Genomic DNA, 18,661 nt, shown 5'->3' on the forward strand with positions numbered 1-18,661 from the left:
TGGTACTTGTCCAAAATCATTTACACATGGTAAAATTGCTTGGGCAAGCAACATGAATCCAAAAGAGCTTATTTCCATATCTTTGTAGAGTTGTCATTAATTACCAAAAAGGGGGAGATTGAAAGGTCCTTGTTTGGTTTTGGTAATTGAGTGACAACCTAGGTGGACTAATATTTGTTTATGTGAGATACACATGTGATTAGTCCACAAGTACATGTGTGTGAGCAACATATGACATGATGGTGAAGATGGCTTGGATATGTTGCAAGGCTCACACATGTGATGAAGGAGCGCATTGCACATGAGACATGACATTGAGTCATGTGATCAAGGTGGAGAAGATCAAGACATGACTTTGCTCGACGGACCAGTTGCAAGTGTGAAGGGCAAGTTGAGTGATGACTTGGCGCCGATGGATCGAGGCAACGGTGAAAAGCAAGTGAGGTCAAGATCGATGAACCAATATGGTCACGTGATGATATGAAGTGGATTATATCATTTGGTGATTGGTTGGTGCATGTATTGCATCAACAATGGAGGAGTTGGAATGGAATGCACAAGGCAAAGGTGCAACCTAGGGCATTTTATTTCATCGGTCATAGGTTGTGTAGAGAAGTGCTTGACCGGGTTTAGGATAGATGGCCATATAATTAAGAGGGCAAACTTGTTTGCATATCAGTCATTCAATGCCACTCGAGTGATCTAACTTTGCATCATTGCTATGATCGAGTGGCGCGGCACGTTGAGTGGTTAACTCCTTGAAAATGTTTGTGAAAAGCTAACACACGTGCACAAGGTGTTGTACACTTGGTGGTGTTGGCACATTTGCAAAGGAGAAGAAGTTGGTGAAGAAAAGGAATTGAATGCACTGGTCACGGGGTGACCGGATGCGTCTGACATGAATTTCGGACGCGACCAGTATCTGACTCAGGTGGTAGTGTTCCTGATGTGACCAGATGCATCCGATATCGATACCGGACGCGTTTGGAATTCTAGCCAAGTGCGGGTAGAGTTGCCAAGGTGACCGAACTTTGGCTTGTAGCAGTGACCGGACGCTGAGCAATCACTGTTTAACGTTAGGTCATGGTGACATGGGGCATGGGTGCTGGTCTAGAGAGGACCGGACGTGTTCGGTCACAGTTGAGTGGCTCTAGGAGCTCTCTGGACTTGACCGGACGTTGCCCCTCTTACGTCCGATCACTTCACTGTAGTGCGTCTAATGCGTCGCTTTAGGGCATGTCAGAGAGGGCCATTGGGCGGCAATGGATACTTCGTTTGAATGGGACACATGGTGGTCAAGCAGTGACCGGACGCAGCAACCAGACACATCCGGTGCACATGACCTGCGCGTCCGGTCGTCCTGAAATCTGCCCGGTGAAGGGGTAACGGCTATTTTAGCTCGTGGGGCTATAAATAGAAGTGTTGGTTGGCCTTTGGCCGAGTGTGGAGCACCCTTGAGCCTTGGTGGCTTATGTAGGTGTGCTTGGGAGCCCACAAACTCACTTGAGCTTGATAGTGTTCATCCGATCGAGTGCGTGAGCGATTCTAGTGCGATTGCATCATGAGGTTCCATTGAGTGGCACTAGGTGATCGAGTTGTAAGAAGGTGGTGCTTGTTACTCTTGGAGGTTGCCACCTCCTAGATGGCTTGGTGGTGGTCTCCGTTGAAGCACGCAAAGAAGATTGTATGGTGCTCTGGAGAAGTGATTGTGAGGGGGATTGTGCTCACCCCACGGGAGCCACGAAGAGCAACTCTAGTAGAGCGAGACGCGAAGGGCGACAAGTGGTCTAGCCGGGTCAAGTGCTAGAGCTTGTGGTAAGCACTTCACGTGGGAGAGTGTGACTTGCGGGTCACCACTAGCAAGAGGACTGATGGCAACCTAGGAGCTTGTCTTAACGGGGACTAGCGTGTTGGCAAGCACGTGAACCTCGGGATAAAAATCATCGTGTCATCCTTGTATTCCTGTTGGTTTGCATCCTCGTTACGCAAGCTTGTATTTACTTCATTTATATTGTGCTTGTGTAGTTGCTCTTGTAATTAGTTAGCTTGTGTAGCTTGCTGGTTACCTTCTTGCTTGTGTAGCATAGAAGTAGCTCCCTTGCATGACTAATTTAGTTTGAGTAACCTTGTTAGTCACATTGCTTAGTTTGTGTAGCTAAGAAATTTGTGCTCTATAATTTGGCTTGTGTAGCCTTATTATTGAGCATTGCTAGTGAGCTTAGGTGGCTTTATGCTTTTGCTTACTAGCATGTGTAGGAGCTCCCTCGTTGCTTGAAGTACTAGTGGCATAGGTTTGTATGACTTTGCTTCTAGAATTGGTTAGGTGTTTGTTGCCTAATTAGGATCTTTATAAGGTGCTTATGAACTTCGATAGAGGGGTGTAGTCTTGGCTAGACTGATTGTTTTAATTCCGTATTTGTTTCGGTTAGCCGGCGTGATTAAATTTAGAAAGGACTATTCACCCCCCCCCCCCTCTCGCCTGCCATCTCACCCTACACTAGCGTGGCACCTTGTTGCCTAATTAGGATCTTTATAAGGTGCTTGTGAACTTAGATAGAGGGGTGTAGTCTTGGCTAGACCGATAGTTTTAATTCCGCATTTATTTTAGTTAGCCGGTGCATTTATTTTTAGAAAGGACTATTCACCCCCTCTAGTCTGCCATCTCGACCCTACAAGCCATCGTGCTATGAGAAGACCCTCCACGGAATTTACTTTGGTGGCTTTAAGGCCTAGGGGGCATGATATATGCATTCTGAATTTACCTCATGGATGTGACAATATGATTAATCGGCTTGCAAAGAAGGCCAAGGTGTTGGCATAATCATTATTTCCCACAATGGTGTTGTTTGAAACATCAAGCCGATTAAATTACATTTGCACCAAAATTCGAGCTGAATGTGAAGTTTTCTTATTCGGGTTGGTAATATTGCAATCCATGAAGGTAAAACATGTTAGAGCCTTTGGTGGTTCTCTACTGATGGTACAGCAAGTTGCTGGTGTGTTTAATATTTTGAAGGATCACCTATTGCATATTTTGACACATGCCTTGACGTTATCAGGCAATTTGCCGGATTTTAAATTCGGCATATTTTGAGACATGGGGATCGCAAATTAAGCAGTTGGCTCAACAGGCATCCGGTCATGACATCGGTGGACAACATTTTCACATTAAAAGGGAACCGGCGCATCACATCATTGTTCTAGGTGCTGCCAAACCAGCTAGGCCGGTTCTACTGGGTGTGCTGGCTGATGAACTGGCCCGGCTGGTTCCAGAAACTGGCCTGGCCGGTTTGCCTGAGTTTTTCCCCGAATCGGCTTGATTTGCTCCCTATTGATGCTAAAGCCGATTCAAGTGATTGAAGGACTCCCATTATTGCATATCTACGTGATTCAAACATCAAAATCGATAAATATTCAACGAGGTTGCTATGGGAGTTATTCATCAAAAGGATTGTCACTTTGTGTTGGTTGCTGCAAGTTACTTTTGCAAAAGGCATTGCATGATGGTCATCTATACAGAGAAGTCAAAATAATGCTCAAGTGACGGTTGATACACTCATGTCACCCTTAGAATGACATGGCCAATGTCTACATCGCCCTTAGATGCGATGAGTTGGACATCGTTGCTATTTGGCAAATTTTATATTTTCAGGTTCGCATAAACCTCACCTGAAAACAGGCGGCATATGTTGATAACCAAAAGTGGCCAAAGTGTATAATGGACCCTGCCATCATGGTTCTATAGCCATAAAACATATTTGGATCAACCCATTTGGAGCCCAGGCAAAGAAACAACATTTCGGAGATGCCGACCCTGCTGGAACTGGCCAGGCCGGTTTGGAAAAGTTACTCAAATATAAGATTGGATTGCACCATTGCGTTCCCCTCGTCGAGCTGATCGAAAAACATATATGGTTCGCCCCATTTAGAGTCCGGATGATTTAATTACAATTTTTAGATGATTTTCTGCACCGGACTGCAGCACAACCGACCAGTTCGAACCAGCCAGCCCAGTTTGCCTGCACCTGTGGCTGCCCAAGCCCCATGAAAACCGGCCTAGCCGGCTTGGGAACCGGCTATGTCGGTTTGCTTATTCCAAACCGACTAGGACTCATTTTGATCGGGATTTGGATGGGATTTTTAATAGGAAACTTGAAGATTTTGATTCAGAATTGTTTCCTATTGAGATAAGACCACCCCCTCTATATATATGAGAGGATCACGGTTGATTGAAGGATCCAACCCACAATCGTCAAAAAACACATCTAATACATCTCTTTACCCTCTTTTCCTATCTATCTCTTCTCCTCGTTCTTCGTCGGTGTTGCATGACTGGAGGATCAACGACCACGACGCTCTAGATTGATTAGGCCGGCTAGAGCAGCCCATAGCCGCCGCACGCCCCGACCGGGTCCCTCCTAGGCGTGTGGAGTTTCGGGTCTTAAGAGATCTCGCGCGGCGTGTCTTGCGTATCACGCTCGCGGCAAGACTCCTTCGGCGACGTGTCTTACGTATCACGCTCATCGATGGAGGCACAATGTCCAGGTGCGGACATTCCCTGAGCGTCTGCTGACGTCAAAGTCGGCTAGGCCCTACATCGAGCGATCTAGCTCCTTATCGATATGGTGATCTAATTAAGTGTCAAGATAGGGCCTTAACACCAATATAGCCATCCGATTAATTTATCGATGAACCTTGATACACTGCAAAAGCAAATTCGCCGTAGTCGTTTGAAGTTCAATGGAACGAAGTCGACTCTACTGTCAGCTAATACAAATCTTGACTTACTCAACTTGCATTAATTTTACATTTTACAGCTTCGCCTCCTAATAAGCTCGTATATTTTTACCACTCGTTTGGATAGGGATAAGGATAGGGATTGGGATAGAGAACATTATATCTTAGCCCTCCATTCTTTACGTCTTATTTAATCCTAATTCTTCATCCATTTCTCTTTCCCTATCCCACCGTCTATATCCCTGTATCTAAACACCAACTTAGTGGATTTGCCACATTTGTGATATTAGGCCCTCAGACGACGATCACCTTCGTCATGCGCAAGAAACTGCGTGAACTCGCAGAAATGACTACTATCTAGCACCACTCAATGCCCTATTTGGTTTCATATGGATAGTAACTATCTGCTTAACAATTATCTGTTTTGAATCCAAACAGCTATAGACAGTATGTTAGGTAATTGTTAGCTAAATGCTTACATAGTAACTATCCCACAAGCCGAATAAAAGCAGCTACTAACAGCTAACAGTGGGACCCACCTCCCCAACCTGGCAACCTTTTAGCCTCGCAGCCCGCGGCGCGTTCGTCTTCGTCTTCTCCGCCAGCGCCGCCGCGCCCCTCCGCCTGCGCTCGCCTCCTCCGGCTGCACCGCCGCGGCGCATCCAGAGCTCCACTGCCCCGCGAAGCCAGCGAAGCTAAGGGAGTTAGCGACGGAGTACGCGAGGACGCGAGCCCTGTTGCTGTCGCTGGCGACGGCGATCTCCGAGAGCATGGTCCTCGCCGGAGGCCGCGTCTCCGAGGCCATGGGCCTCGAGTCCTGCTTCCAGATCACCGTTGCTAACAGCTACCCGTCCCTACGCCGCGGCCGGTCCGGGCGACGGCGACGGGAGCGAGGGGCGGCTGGGGCTGCCCTCGCACTCTGACCACGGCTTCCTCACCCTGCTCTTCCAGAACGGCATCGACGGGCTCCAGGTCCAGCATGGCGGACGGTGGCTCCTCGCCCGGCGCGTTCTTCGTCATCGCCGGCGAGCAGCAGCGCCGCGATTCCGCCGACCAGGCAAACCCGCCTCCGACGCGCCGCGCCCTGCAGCCTCGCTGCGGTCTCCGAGGAGGCGGTCCAGCTGCTCCTCAGTCGGCGCGTCCCAGGCCACGGCGAGGTACCGGCGGGCCGCGTCGCTCCGGCGCTCCGCGGAGACCTGCCGCTAGAGGGCCTGCACATCCACGCGCCGCGGTGAGGCCGTGCACGCTGCCGGGGCGCGCAGAGCCGCCGCGCGGACCCGAGTAGGCTGACGAGCGCGGCCTGCGTGGTGGCGCAGCCCTCACCGGTCCGGGCGACGGCGATGGGAGCGAGGTGCGCGACGAACGTGGCCGCGGCGGCCATCACGCGCGCGTCCCCCGCCGCGTGGACGCGCCTGGCGCGGAGCGCGAGGCGCGCGAGGAGGAGGCAGACGACGCAGGGGAACCTGGCATTGGCGACGGCCGCGAGCGCCGCGAAGACGGGCGTGAAGGCCGGCAGGCCGCCTGTGACCGGAGGAGCGCGCGGCACAGCAGCCCCCAGTTCGCGTCGTTTCTGGTCGGCTTCATATCTGCCCGGCCAGTTGCTGCCATCATGGATCATGGATGGACACAGAGATGGAGATGGAGATGGAGATGGAGATGGATTGCAGCCTCGCTGCTTGCTTCCGTGCTGGGTCTTTGCCGGAGGGCGCTGACAAGCGTGCGAAGAAGCGCCGTGCCGGCAGCAGCACCGTGCAAGGTGCGTGGCGACGGCACGGGCGCCCATGGGGGAGAAGGCGGAGTACCGCACGCACGGACGGCCTCAGGAGAGCTCACCGCATGGGCACACGCATGCATTCATCATTAGCTATATCCAAACACCCTTTCATCTAATAGGTTGATGGTGAGTTATTATCCAGCTAATATTAGCTATGTGCTATTAGCTAGATAACTACTATCAGATAATGGATCAAACAGGCCCCAAGTTGCATAATGTTTAGGTGTCCAACAGTTGGGCGGCATACTCTAGCTGAGTTTTCACAGCGTTTTTCATTCATCATTCATGATGAGAAGGGAGAACATAGCACCCACTCGGAAGGATCGGGAAGCCTAAGCTCCTACAGATTTGTCATAACCTCAGTCTAAATTTTGAAATGGTGTGATCGTTGTGATTTATACTTGCCACCTCTCTCAAAAGAAAAAACTTCTCACAAACATAGCATATGAACGGAGAGTTTTTTCTATACTCATCTGGTGTGGCGTCTACAAGCAGTTCTCGATATATGTTACCTTGTGTGCATTTAGATCGTAATATTCTTGCATTATTCTTCAGAGACCAACATTTTGCATTCAGATCATGAGATCACTGCGTACCGTTACCGTGTGACATTGTCACTGATAGTAACATGAACGTTCAGTGTGGATTCGCACTGGGACATGTTTTTTCCTTACTGTGTTCTATGAGCATACAGACATTCAGTATCCTTTTCTCCATATCGAGGATTGCACGATAACCTGAAACTGATCTAATATGAAATCATTTGGAGCACACAGTACCGAGATATGGACATCATGTAAACCTGTGCAAGGAGCATCAAAATATCTTGCTTCATAGAATATCAAATGGGTTCAGAATTTTAGTGGTATGAACAACCCAAACCCCTGAGGCTAGCTCAATTCTCAGATGTACCTTTTCTGGTTCTTGGGAGTATTGAGAACAGAATTAGGACATCAGCCTAGCCTTAGAGGATCATATCATCTGATTGTATTCCCCTCAAAAAAAATATCATCTGATTGTACCAAAACACAAACACCACATAGTACACTATAATGCTCGGATGATTTGATGAAATATGTACATGGACAGTGCGAACAATGGCACAACTCTGACTACTGCAAACATAGAGTCAATCTTATTCTACACTACCAGAAAAAAAAATTATTAGGGCCCGTTCGGTTAGGGAGATTCCTGGCCAGGAATCGTTCCACTCATTCACGGTTATATAAATTTGACTACCATTCCTGGTAGGAACGGTTCCGTGGCACTGTTTCCCCATAACCGAACGCTGCCTTAGTGAGCAGCATACAGCTCATCATCTTTAGGAATTACAAGATATGATTACTAATTGGAAACGGAAACTTCTCTCTCCCCTAAACAGAATGGAAAACGTGATCTATACAGAAACAAATGGCACATTTTATCGATAGATACAAAAAAAAATCTTTTTAAATAGATTTACATATAAAGACAGGAAAAATTTAGTTCATGGTATAACTGCAAAATTAGCTGCTTCTATCTCAACTCTACTTTCAATTTATCTTTCACAGCTTCCCTGACATTCAACTGCATTTGAATTGCACAGATGATCAGATTCTGAATTAAGATGGAACAAAAAAAAAAAAACACTCCATGAGATTTGTTGCAAGTACCTGAAGATTGTTAATCTCCTCATCCGTGAGCGAACGTTCCATTGACCTATAGGCTATTCTATAGCAATGACTTGTCATGCCTTTCTTGTTGGTGAAATTATCAATAAGTTTTACCTGCAAACAAAAAAGTTAGTTTCAAAATAATTTTAAGAGCATTAAAATTCCATTATATGACCAAACTACAAATTGTAGATTGGATGCACAGATAACAAATTAGGTTCCTCATATTAACCAAATGGATACTGGTGTTTGAAGGTAATGAGATCAAAACTCCTTACCATGCCTGAAAAAGAGTTACCCTATATGCATGCATGTATGTGGGCACTGGAAGGAGTCAGGCTAATCATTTAATCAAACTATAAATAACCCAAGAAAAGATGAATCATTACCAACAGGAGTACAGGACACTGGCAATAAGCTTGTCTATTTCAGTAGTTATACTTTCACCTAATATGAGGCTTTCTTATTATTCATAGCCGTCAGTCTAAAATGATCCATTTAATCCTTATCACTTATGCTATTGTTTGAATTCAGTTATTATACGAAATGACAACAGGAAAGCTGAAGGATCATATAAACTTGAAATGACTAAGCTAAGCCAATATGCATCGAATGCGCTGTTGTCATACCTCCTCAACAAGATCACCAGCAATTCCTCTGACAACCTCACATAAGTTGTTCTCTGTAAATGCATCATTGATCCAGAAACTCATATCCTTGTAACAAGGAGGAAACTAAACAAACAATAAACTGTCAGTCAGCATAATTGACACCAAGATGAAGATTATTTTCTCAAAAAATAAAGTGCAGATTAAATAAGAAACAGAAACGTAGAGATTATACCTTTGAAAATGGCTTGAACTTGACACCAAGCTTGCCTTGTGAGAACTGGGTAACATGAATGAATGCCTTAGAAACTAATGTTGATGAGAGTACTACAAACGAAGATGAACATGGCATCTCTTGTTAATACTATGTTAGATCAACATATGACATGACTTTTGTGCAGTTACACAGATTAAATCCTGTGGTACATACATATTAATGCAATAAGCCAATAAGATTAAAAATTTATACTATAAAGGAGCGAAGGAATTGAAAATTAATCCTCACCAAAAAAAACATCCTACCCACTTAGATTTTATCCCTTAGATTCTGTATCTAAGGCTTACAATTAATTGACATGTGGACCCACAAGAGGACTACAGGAACGTATGAAACATGCGTGTTTCACATTGCGCGCTGTGCCCCCTCACGTTTTTTTTTCACCGCTAATTTTCCTACCCGCCCGCTGTACCCACACACATCGAAAACTCCCTCTCAGCGACGGTTTCAACGTCCTCTGCGGCTCTCTCCCCCCTCCGCTCCCGCCCGCATACAAATCCTCCCACCAATCCCCACTCGCCCCGCTCCAGATCCACGCACCCACCCACCCACCGACGCCATCTCCGATGAGCAACCCAACACGGCCGCGCGTGAGAGAGCGAGGGCAGGATCCGACCGATGGCGACGATCCAGCACCAGGCGGTGGCGGCGCCGTCCGGGGACACCGCTGCAACCAAGAAAAGATCCCCGCGGAGATGGACCCGCCGCTGGCGAGGCGCGCGGCGTCCAAGCAGCGGGACCGCCGACGGAGGTAGCGTCAGCGGCAGCTGGCAGACCAGCGGCACCAGGCAGCCCCCACTGTGGCCACGGCAACGGGCGTCGGTGCAGACTTGCTGGCCGTTGAGCTGGATAGCGCAGCGGCCACAGCCCTGGTGACTACGGACAGCGCTGTCACGCCGGCAACGAGGGGCAGGAACCGGAGGAGGTCTCAGAGACGGCATGATCGGAGCGCCGGCGTGGCTGGGCCAGCGGACGAAGCACCGGCTGCATCCCACGTTTCAGGTCTGCCACTACTGACTTTGCTTCACGTGCCGCTCTGCGCCATCCGCCATGGATAGGTTTCATGGTTGCGCCATCCGCCATCCGCATCCAAAGATTTTGTTGTGTATTGCTGGGAAAAATAACATCACGACTCGTTTGTCATGCCGCGGCAATAGTTTTAATTACCTGTAGTAATTCCATTGCGACTTGATGACAGAATCCGAGCGAAATACGTTTTAGGGCGCTCTGTCAGAAAATAAAATCTGCACTTAAGGCAAGTTTTACTACTGTATACTCGTCTGTTGGTAGTCTTTAAGATGCAAACTTGTGTGCCTGTGGTATTGATGCTTGGTTGTTTTTTCTGCTCCAAAATGTTTGGAAATTGTTTCTGCACACTGAATAGGTGATCACTTTGATGAGTTCTAGATATCTAGCCAGTATTTTGAAAGGGTACAAGTTCCACCTTTCAAACATTTTTCAGAAAAATAAAAAAGATAGACAAACATATCATTTCCTTCGTTATATTTCTTTAAGTTTAATTTTGGTGTGGGAAGTTCAACTTAGCTTGCACTGAAAAAATTATACACTTATGGTTAAGGAGATTGTCATGACACTGCGAATTGTCTGGCAGATGCCATTTCAACTCAAGAAGGTTCTGCTCCGCAAGCAAGTTGCAATTTGGAAGCAATGGCAGCACATCTAAGCGATAATGTGCTGCAAATTACAACTGTGAAGATAATGAACTCAGCTAAAACAAGAAAGAGGAATTTTCAGGCTGGAAATAAGGCGCTAAAAGATTCTGCGGCTGATGGTGCTGCCTGCTCTTCTCTTGCCAGCCGTGAGCATTCTATCAGAGAAAATGAACCCTCAAGGAGCAAGATATTTGAGAGATCCGATGTAAGATTCCCGATTGATAGTTGCACTGCACAAGGAACTGATATGAATAATCACAAGATGAAGAGTGCCGATTTGCCAGGGAACTTGGAGGAAGTATACCAAAAATATAGGGAAAATGAAAATGTATCTTCTCTCAACTCCGGCAGTTTACAGGAGGGAAAAAAGAGAAGGAAAAAAAGAGGCAGGAAAAGGCATAATCGTTGTAAAAAAGCTACTTCACAGGATTCTCCAGCACCAACTGCTGCTGATAATTCTGGTTTGATGACATTCCTTTCTGAGAACTGTACTTCAGGTCTTAAACCAGAGGAACAGAGGAAGAAGCAAGATCAGAACAAGGCACCCATGACTAACTTAGTTTTAGTCAACAATGCAAAGAGATCAGAACCATTTGGTGTGAATTTGGAAGGCGCTATTGAAAAGAGCTGTGAACTGGGAACGAATAGTTTGGACAGCACCTTTGAAAATAGGTATGAGCTGTCAATTGGTTGATTAACTTATTATTACAACTGCACGACCACACTGTTTTTCTCAATTTCTGCTGTAGGTATGCAGCTAACCCTGTGCTTATTACCTACATATCTAAATTCTGTGTTTTAGTTTGATTCTTTTGATAGTCTGTAATCTATTCATCGTTCTGATGAAACAAATATAATCAGAATTAAGATCTGTATGATACAATATTCATTGATGCTTGGACCATCGAAACTCCGCCTATGTTGTCTCAACGTAGCAGGTCCCAAGCCCTGGTAAAGGAGGAGGGTTGTGATAGGCGTGGCGAGCCAACGTTAAATCTAGCCATTCTAATGGAGATGAAACCCGAAAGAAAATCGTTGGGGCGTAACCCTCTTAGCGACGCGCCATATCGGAACCCGGGTATGGTGTTAAATGAGCAAGGGCCGGGTCGTCACCCCCGTGACGCGCCGTGCCGCGATCTGGGCACGGTGTCAAGTGATCAAGGATTGGGTCGTCGCATCCTTAGTGGCGCGCTACATCGGCGCCCGGGTGTAGTGAAAAAAGAGCAAGGGTCTTCACATCTGATTCGACGGGTGCGAAGGGTAAGGAAGCTAGTCGAACCAACTAGGATCCGTTTAGGCAGTTGGAATGTAGGGTCGCTTACAGGTAAGTTAAGAGAATTAGTTGATACCGCGACTAGGAGGCGTGTAAATATATTATGCGTTCAAGAGACTAAATGGAAGGGTCAGAAGGCGAAGGAGGTGGATAATACAGGTTTCAAGCTTTGGTACACAGGGACAGTTGCGAATAGAAATGGAGTAGGAGTTTTGATTGATAAGAGCCTCAAGAATAGTGTGGTGGGAGTGAGAAGGCACGGAGATAGGATTATCTTAGTCAAGCTTGTCATTGGTGATATGGTCTTGAACGTAATTAGTGCGTATGCCCCCCAAGTAGGCCTCGATGAGAGTGCTAAGAGACAGTTTTGGGAAGACTTAGATGGCCTGATTAGAGCTGTACCCAGTAGTGAGAAGTTTTTTATAGGAGGAGATCTTAATGGGCATGTAGGTACTACAAGTGCAGGTTTCGAAGCAGTTCATGGAGGTTTTGGATATGGTAGTAGGAATCAGGAGGGGGAGGACGTTCTGGACTTCGTGGTAGCTTTTGACCTGATGATAGCCAACACTTTCTTTAGAAAGAGAGAATCTCATCCAGTGACCTTCAGTAGCGGACAACACTCTAGCCAGATTAACTTTGTCCTCACAAGAAGAAAGGACAAATGAGCATGCTTGGGTTGCAAGGTGATACCAGGGGAGTGTGTTGTTTCTCAACATAAGCTTTTGGTGGCAGACTTTCGTTTTCAGGTGCGTGCCCGTAGGGATAAACAAGCTAAGATTGAAAGAACAAAGTGGTGGAAACTGAAAGGCGAGACGTCAGAGGTATTAAGGAAAGATTTATCAAAGAGGGCTCTTGGAAGGAAGAAGAGGACATAAGCAACATATGGGAGAAGATGACAACCAACATTCGGAAGGTGGCCTCAGAGGTGTGTGGAGTAACCAAAGGAAGTGGAGGCGAGGCTAAAGATACCTGGTGGTGGAACAAGGAAGTCCAAAGGGCTATTAAGGAGAAGAAAGAGTGCTATAGACACTTGTACCATGACAGGATTGTGGACAACATAGAGAAGTACACGGTGGCAAAGAAGACTGCAAAGCAAGCTGTAAGTGTGGAAAGGGTAGAGCGTACGAGGATCTTTACCAACGTTTGAGTACGAAGGAAAGAGAGAAGGACATTTATAGGATGGCTAGGATTTATGAGAGAAAGACAAGAGACTTCAACCAAGCTAAGTGCATTAAGGATGAGAGTGAGCATCTCTTGATGAAGGAGGATGAGATCTGACATCGATGGCAAGAGTATTTTGACAAATTGTTCAATGGTGAGAATACAGACACAACCTTTCAGTTGGATGACTCTTTTGATAACACCAATAGGCGCTTTGTGCGGAGAATCCAAGAATCTGAGGTTAGAGAGGCGTTGAAAAGGATGAAAGGAGGTAAGGCGATGGGACCGGATGGTATCCCAATCGAGGTGTGGAGATGCCTCTGGGACATAGCTATAATATGGCTAACCAAGCTGTTCAACCATATTTTTCGATCGAACAAGATGCCTGATGAGTGGAGAAGTATATTGGTACCGATCTACAAGAATAAAGGGGATATTCAAAGTTGTACTAATTACCGGGGAATTAAGTTGATGAGCCATACTATGAAGCTATGGGAAAGAGTTATTGAGCATCGCTTGAGAGCAATAACGCGGGTCTCTATGAACCAATTTGGTTTCATGCCCAGAAGGTCAACCATGAAAGCCATTTTCTTAATAAGACAAGTTATGGAGCGGTATATGGAGAAGAAGAAGGACCTACACATGGTTTTCATTGACTTGGAGAAGGCTTATGATAACCAAGGAATGTTATGTGGTGGGCTTTAGATAAACATAAAGTCCCAACGAAGTACGTTGGGCTCATTAAGGACATGTATAACAATGTTGTGACTAGAGTTCGAACAATTGATGGAGACACGGATGACTTCCCGATTAGGATAGGACTACATCAAGGGTCAGCTTTAAGCCCTTATTTGTTTGCCTTAGTGATGGATGAGGTTACAAGGGACATACAAGGGGACATCCCTTGGTGTATGCTTTTCGCAGACGATGTAGTGCTAGTTGATGAAAGCCGAACAGGAGTGAATCAGAAACTGGAGTTATGGCGGGAGACTTTGGAGTCCAAAGGTTTTAGACTCAGTAGAACTAAAACTGAGTATATAATATGTGACTTCGGCACTACTATTCGGGACGAGAAAGATATTAGTTTGGAAGGTCAAGTAGTGCTTAGGAAGGATACTTTTCGATATTTAGGATCAATGTTACAGAGAGACGGGGATATTGATGAAGATGTTAGCTATAGAATCAAAGCAGGGTGGATGAAGTGGCGGCAAGCATCTGGTGTCCTATGTGACAAAAGGGTACCACAGAAGCTAAAAGGCAAATTTTATAGGACGGCGATTAGACCTGCTATGTTGTATGGTGCAGAATGTTGACCTACGAAAAGATAACATGTTCAACAGATAAGTGTCACGGAAATGCGTATGTTGCGTTGGATTTGCGGTCATACAAGAAGGGATCGAGTTCGGAACGATGATATACGTGATAGATTAGGGGTAGCACCAATTGAAGACAAGCTTGTCCAACACCGGTTGAAATGGTTTGGACATGTACAGCGGAGACCTCTAGAGGCACCGGTGCGTAGTGGAATCATAAGCCAGGATAGTAACGTAAAGAGAGGCAGAGGAAGACCGAAGTTGACTTGGGTAGAGGCAATAAAAGGAGACTTGAAAGGATGGAATATACCCAAAGACTTAACCTTAGATAGGAGTGCTTGGAAGACAGCTATTCACGTGCCTGAACCTTGATTGTTTCTGCTGGGTTTCAACTCTAGCCTACCCGAACTTGTTTGGGACTTAAAGGCTTTGTTGTTGTTGTTGTTGCTTGGACCATTGATGAGGTACAATTTTCTTGCAATTCATAACTAAGTACAAACTTCACTGATCAGTTCGGTACTTATTATATGATACTTTCCCTTTCTTGAGTCAAATCACATTATCATTGAAGGTAATGATCCAGTTGGAGCTTGTATGATAATTGTCGGTTCTCATAATCTCCAATATCCAGGACTAAATTCTTCTTTAAAGTGTATGTAGGTTCTTGTCTTCAGTGTTGTTCTATGTTCTTTTAGTAATTGGATTTGGGATTCTGAAAAGTTAATACAAATTTAATTATTAATTCAATTAAGGTTGTACTGTATCATCACGTATTGTTGTATGAATAGTTACATTTTTAATACAATATATATAGGAAGTGATGTGTTAAAGTTTCCATTATTATTATTCCTCCGTTGTGTACGATTTTTTTTTCAATGACACGTGCGTGCCGCACGTGCATGTCCATTAGTATGAACTAAACAATTAAATGAAGTTAGTATTGTCAATCTTTGAGTGCCGCCAAAACCAAGTTTATCAGTTGTAATATTTTTAACTACCTCAGGGAACAAATGATTCCTAAACATTAACCAACAACAGTTGTTACTAGCACTGAAAATTAATGTTAGGGATATTTCATTTAACTTGGCAATTTAAGCTCTCAATCATTAAATTTCAAAAAATTATAACCCTCAAAATATTTGAGATAAAAAAAGGAGTGAGTTTTGCAGAAAAGTAAATATGATTGAGCAGATGTTGTAGCCTTCTCGAACATGGTAAATGGGTCACTATAAAGCTAACACAAATTGACCTACCCAAGTAGTTAGATAGCCAACTTGTAGTAGCAGTACCTGGGACGTGAACCGTTTATCATTCGACCAGAAGAGTCGAATATCTGGAATGTCGAAAAGGACCATTGCAAGGCGCTCCAAGCCCAATCCAAAGGCCCATGCCACATGGTCTCTCCTGCCATTTCTTTTCAAAATTTCCTGCTCAGTGACTCCACACCCCAAAACCTCCAACCAGTCATCCTTAGAAGACGAGAAATTTATTCAGACTCATTCATGCCAATGTGACTTGTGCAACATGTTTTACTTGGGCTTGTTACTATCAAAAATAGTTGAAGACATCCAATATACCTGAAAATATATTTCGAGCTCAAAGGATGGGTTGGTAAATGGGAAGTAAGTGTCAACCCATCGCATCTCTACAGCACCTGCAGATGACATTTTTCTATAGTTTAACTGAAACAAGGATCTATTTCATCATCCCCCGAATTGACAAGGAACAAGCTACAAGTGATTTACCAAATAGATGTCTTGCCAAGCCTTCCAGTATTTTCTTGAGTTCTGCAGCTGCATATGCTGTCCCATCCATGCCAGAACCTGACCATTCATCAGGAGAGAAGACATGGAACCCTTCCATCTGCATGTGTCAAAGGTTATCAAAACAAACCTCATCGAGAAACATTTAAGTGAATATGGAAAATAAAGTTACCTGATGTAAGACAGGATAGTGAGTTGAATCAATGGAATCCCTACGGTAAACATCTCCAGTTACAAGAAAGTGTGTATGTCCATCCCTTAGCAGCTCAGCTTGATGAGCACTGGTATGACACCTTAAGACTGTTTGACCATCAACATAATATGTGTCATTGTAACTCCGGCTTACATGGTCAGAAGGGACCAAGACATCATCAAAATTCTGCAGCAAAGAACATTTATAGGTCAGCCAGAGGCCAAAAACTACCACATACCATTTTCCCTGAAGGTACGAATCCAAAGAACAAACACACAGCACATTCACTAATATCAGGGAAGAAGCCACGAGAGGGAAGGAATGAGCAATCAAAGTATTGAGCTTATACCAAAATTTGCATAGCATTGTGTCCTGACTAGCTATTGGTACCTTGTTAAGGGTATACTACTACTGCAGTTGATTATTAGAAGAAGCAGAATAGCATATTTCGATTTAATATTACTACATGCAATTTGTACCACATACCTGCTTGACAGAAACAAGGGGGCAAAGGTCATCAAACTTGTCAAACTGTCCAGTGAAGTTCTTGTCAAAGTAATTATAAATTGTGTTCTTCAGAATCCCAAGGGGATGGTTATCCCTCCTGTGCAGCTGCAGGCCGATCTTCGAGAAGATAGTGTCTGGCACGTTGTTTGTCGGGTCATCCTCCTTCACAACATCTACCGAGGACATCCAAAATGGACCAATTCATGACAGTAAAAATCAGAACATACTAATTGCACAAAAAGCATGGTACATTTCAAGTCAATTTGCATTAATTCGACTGGAGTATAAACACACATCCCACTGTAGAAACATTTTGGTCTCAAAGTGCACCACTAAAATGCAATGCAATGACTGTCAGAGCAATTCCACTGCCAAGGATCGAATGAAGAATGCAATTATGCAACCAGTGATTCAGGAATTTGAACTACCAAGTACCAGTTCATAGCACATCAACATATTAGTCATTATGATATCTCCAATGCATCATGAATGAATGGAACCTCCCAAAACCCTACTAGTAGTATCCTAAGCATAGCGCATTTGAACTCTCATCAAAATACTATCCCAGGAAAAGTGGAAGCAATCCAACCAAAGAAAACCCTGCTCAAAAGCCCGGCCATTCTAGATCCCGCCTTTACATCATCACAGCTTGGGGCCCCGAGGGTCCCTACTCACCCTCGCGCGCGATCTTGACGCCGCCCACCTCAACGGCGGAGGCCGCCGCTCGGAGCCCTCTCGCCCCGGCCGACGCCGGCGCGACGGAGAAGAAGCGGGCGAGGAGGCGGCGGTGAGAACGCGACGAAGGGGTGTAGAGGGGGCGGGTGGTGAAGGAGATGGCGGTGGCGGGGGGCGCCATGGGAAGTGTAGCCATGGCACGAACACGCGCGCGGAGGAGCCAGCAGCGAGCGGTTCGGATAAGCGGGCGCATGTCTGCGGCGCGGCGGATTCTTGTGGGCTGCAGAGGAAGAGTGAAAGCGAACCAGCGATTGGTTTGTGGGGGAAAACGGAGGAGGCCGTGGAGTAGAGCTCGAAACCGACGACGGTCACCTGGCCCAGTTGCGCCGCGTCGGAGCTCATGCCGCCCTCGCGCGCGGGCTTCCGCTATGCCTGTGCGGCTCTGTGCTGCCCCTTCGACTGCCCCTGCCCCTCCCCTGCAGGCTTCTTCGAACGGCTGTATAGCCTTGGCCCTTGGGGAGGGATGGATAAATGCAGTTTGGAAAGTAAATGCAGTTTGGAAAGTAAATGTTGGTTCACATACGGAGGACGTAAATGCAGTTTGGAAAGTAAAAAAAAAAAAAGGTGAGACGAAACAAATTCTTCAGGTAGTTAGGAGAAGGTGAAAAAACGTTCTTCAGGTAGTTAGGAGAAGGTGAAAAAACAATGGGTTAGAGAAATTTCGCCTCTTTAATACTACTAGCAAATATTATGGAAGAAACAAAGTTAGTGACAACTTCCTCCTACATTGTAATTTTGATCTTTCATACAAGTCATCCAAGAGTTTGTTGCCGGCATGTCACACCGGGATTAGTTTGTCCATAGATGATTATGATGAGAGTTCTATCTTGACTTCCCATGTTGCGCCCTTCAATGGGGATTGCACCAGTACATGCATATAACTTAAGAGTATATTTATTTATATCGATTTTGATAACTAACTGCTAGAAATTACTTAGGGTTAAAACTTAAATAGGATTAGGATACATAATCTTAGACTTAGATTAGTAGATCCT

General features: G+C 45.5%; 2 protein-coding genes across 2 annotated transcripts; one reads left to right on the forward strand and one right to left on the reverse strand.

Moving 5' to 3' along the window:
* Positions 1 to 7,542: 7,542 nt before the first annotated feature.
* LOC136456118 (phenylalanine--tRNA ligase, chloroplastic/mitochondrial-like) lies at positions 7,543 to 18,068 on the reverse strand. Its single transcript, XM_066455903.1, has 10 exons — positions 17,607 to 18,068; positions 16,911 to 17,104; positions 16,404 to 16,610; positions 16,214 to 16,331; positions 16,046 to 16,122; positions 15,758 to 15,937; positions 9,007 to 9,051; positions 8,793 to 8,897; positions 8,164 to 8,277; positions 7,543 to 8,077 (listed from the first exon to the last, which is right to left on the reverse strand). The coding sequence occupies exons 1-10, from the start codon at positions 17,857 to 17,859 to the stop codon at positions 8,027 to 8,029; spliced, it is 1,344 nt and encodes a 447-aa protein (XP_066312000.1). The 5' UTR covers positions 17,860 to 18,068; the 3' UTR covers positions 7,543 to 8,026.
* LOC136457282 (uncharacterized) lies at positions 9,667 to 15,745 on the forward strand. The gene is made up of 2 exons (XM_066457342.1): positions 9,667 to 9,799; positions 10,661 to 15,745. The coding sequence occupies exons 1-2, from the start codon at positions 9,667 to 9,669 to the stop codon at positions 11,413 to 11,415; spliced, it is 888 nt and encodes a 295-aa protein (XP_066313439.1). The 3' UTR covers positions 11,416 to 15,745.
* Positions 18,069 to 18,661: the final 593 nt, after the last annotated feature.

Source organism: Miscanthus floridulus, chromosome 6 (assembly GCF_019320115.1).
Source record: "Miscanthus floridulus cultivar M001 chromosome 6, ASM1932011v1, whole genome shotgun sequence".
Lineage (NCBI taxonomy): Eukaryota > Viridiplantae > Streptophyta > Magnoliopsida > Poales > Poaceae > Miscanthus > Miscanthus floridulus.

What these genes read in the sequence shown, in the direction of transcription:
- LOC136457282 (XM_066457342.1), top strand. Translation starts at nt 9,667, where the DNA reads ATGGCGACGATCCAGCACCAGGCGGTGGCGGCGCCGTCCGGGGACACC. An exon ending in CAGCGGGACCGCCGACGGAG is followed by an intron (nt 9,800 to 10,660) that starts GTAGCGTCAGCG and finishes ATTGTCTGGCAG; the next exon opens with ATGCCATTTCAACTCAAGAA.
- LOC136456118 (XM_066455903.1), bottom strand. Translation starts at nt 17,859, where the DNA reads ATGCGCCCGCTTATCCGAACCGCTCGCTGCTGGCTCCTCCGCGCGCGT. An exon ending in CGTCAAGATCGCGCGCGAGG is followed by an intron (nt 17,105 to 17,606) that starts GTGAGTAGGGAC and finishes TGTCCTCGGTAG; the next exon opens with ATGTTGTGAAGGAGGATGAC. An exon ending in ACTATCCTGTCTTACATCAG is followed by an intron (nt 16,332 to 16,403) that starts GTAACTTTATTT and finishes TGACACATGCAG; the next exon opens with ATGGAAGGGTTCCATGTCTT.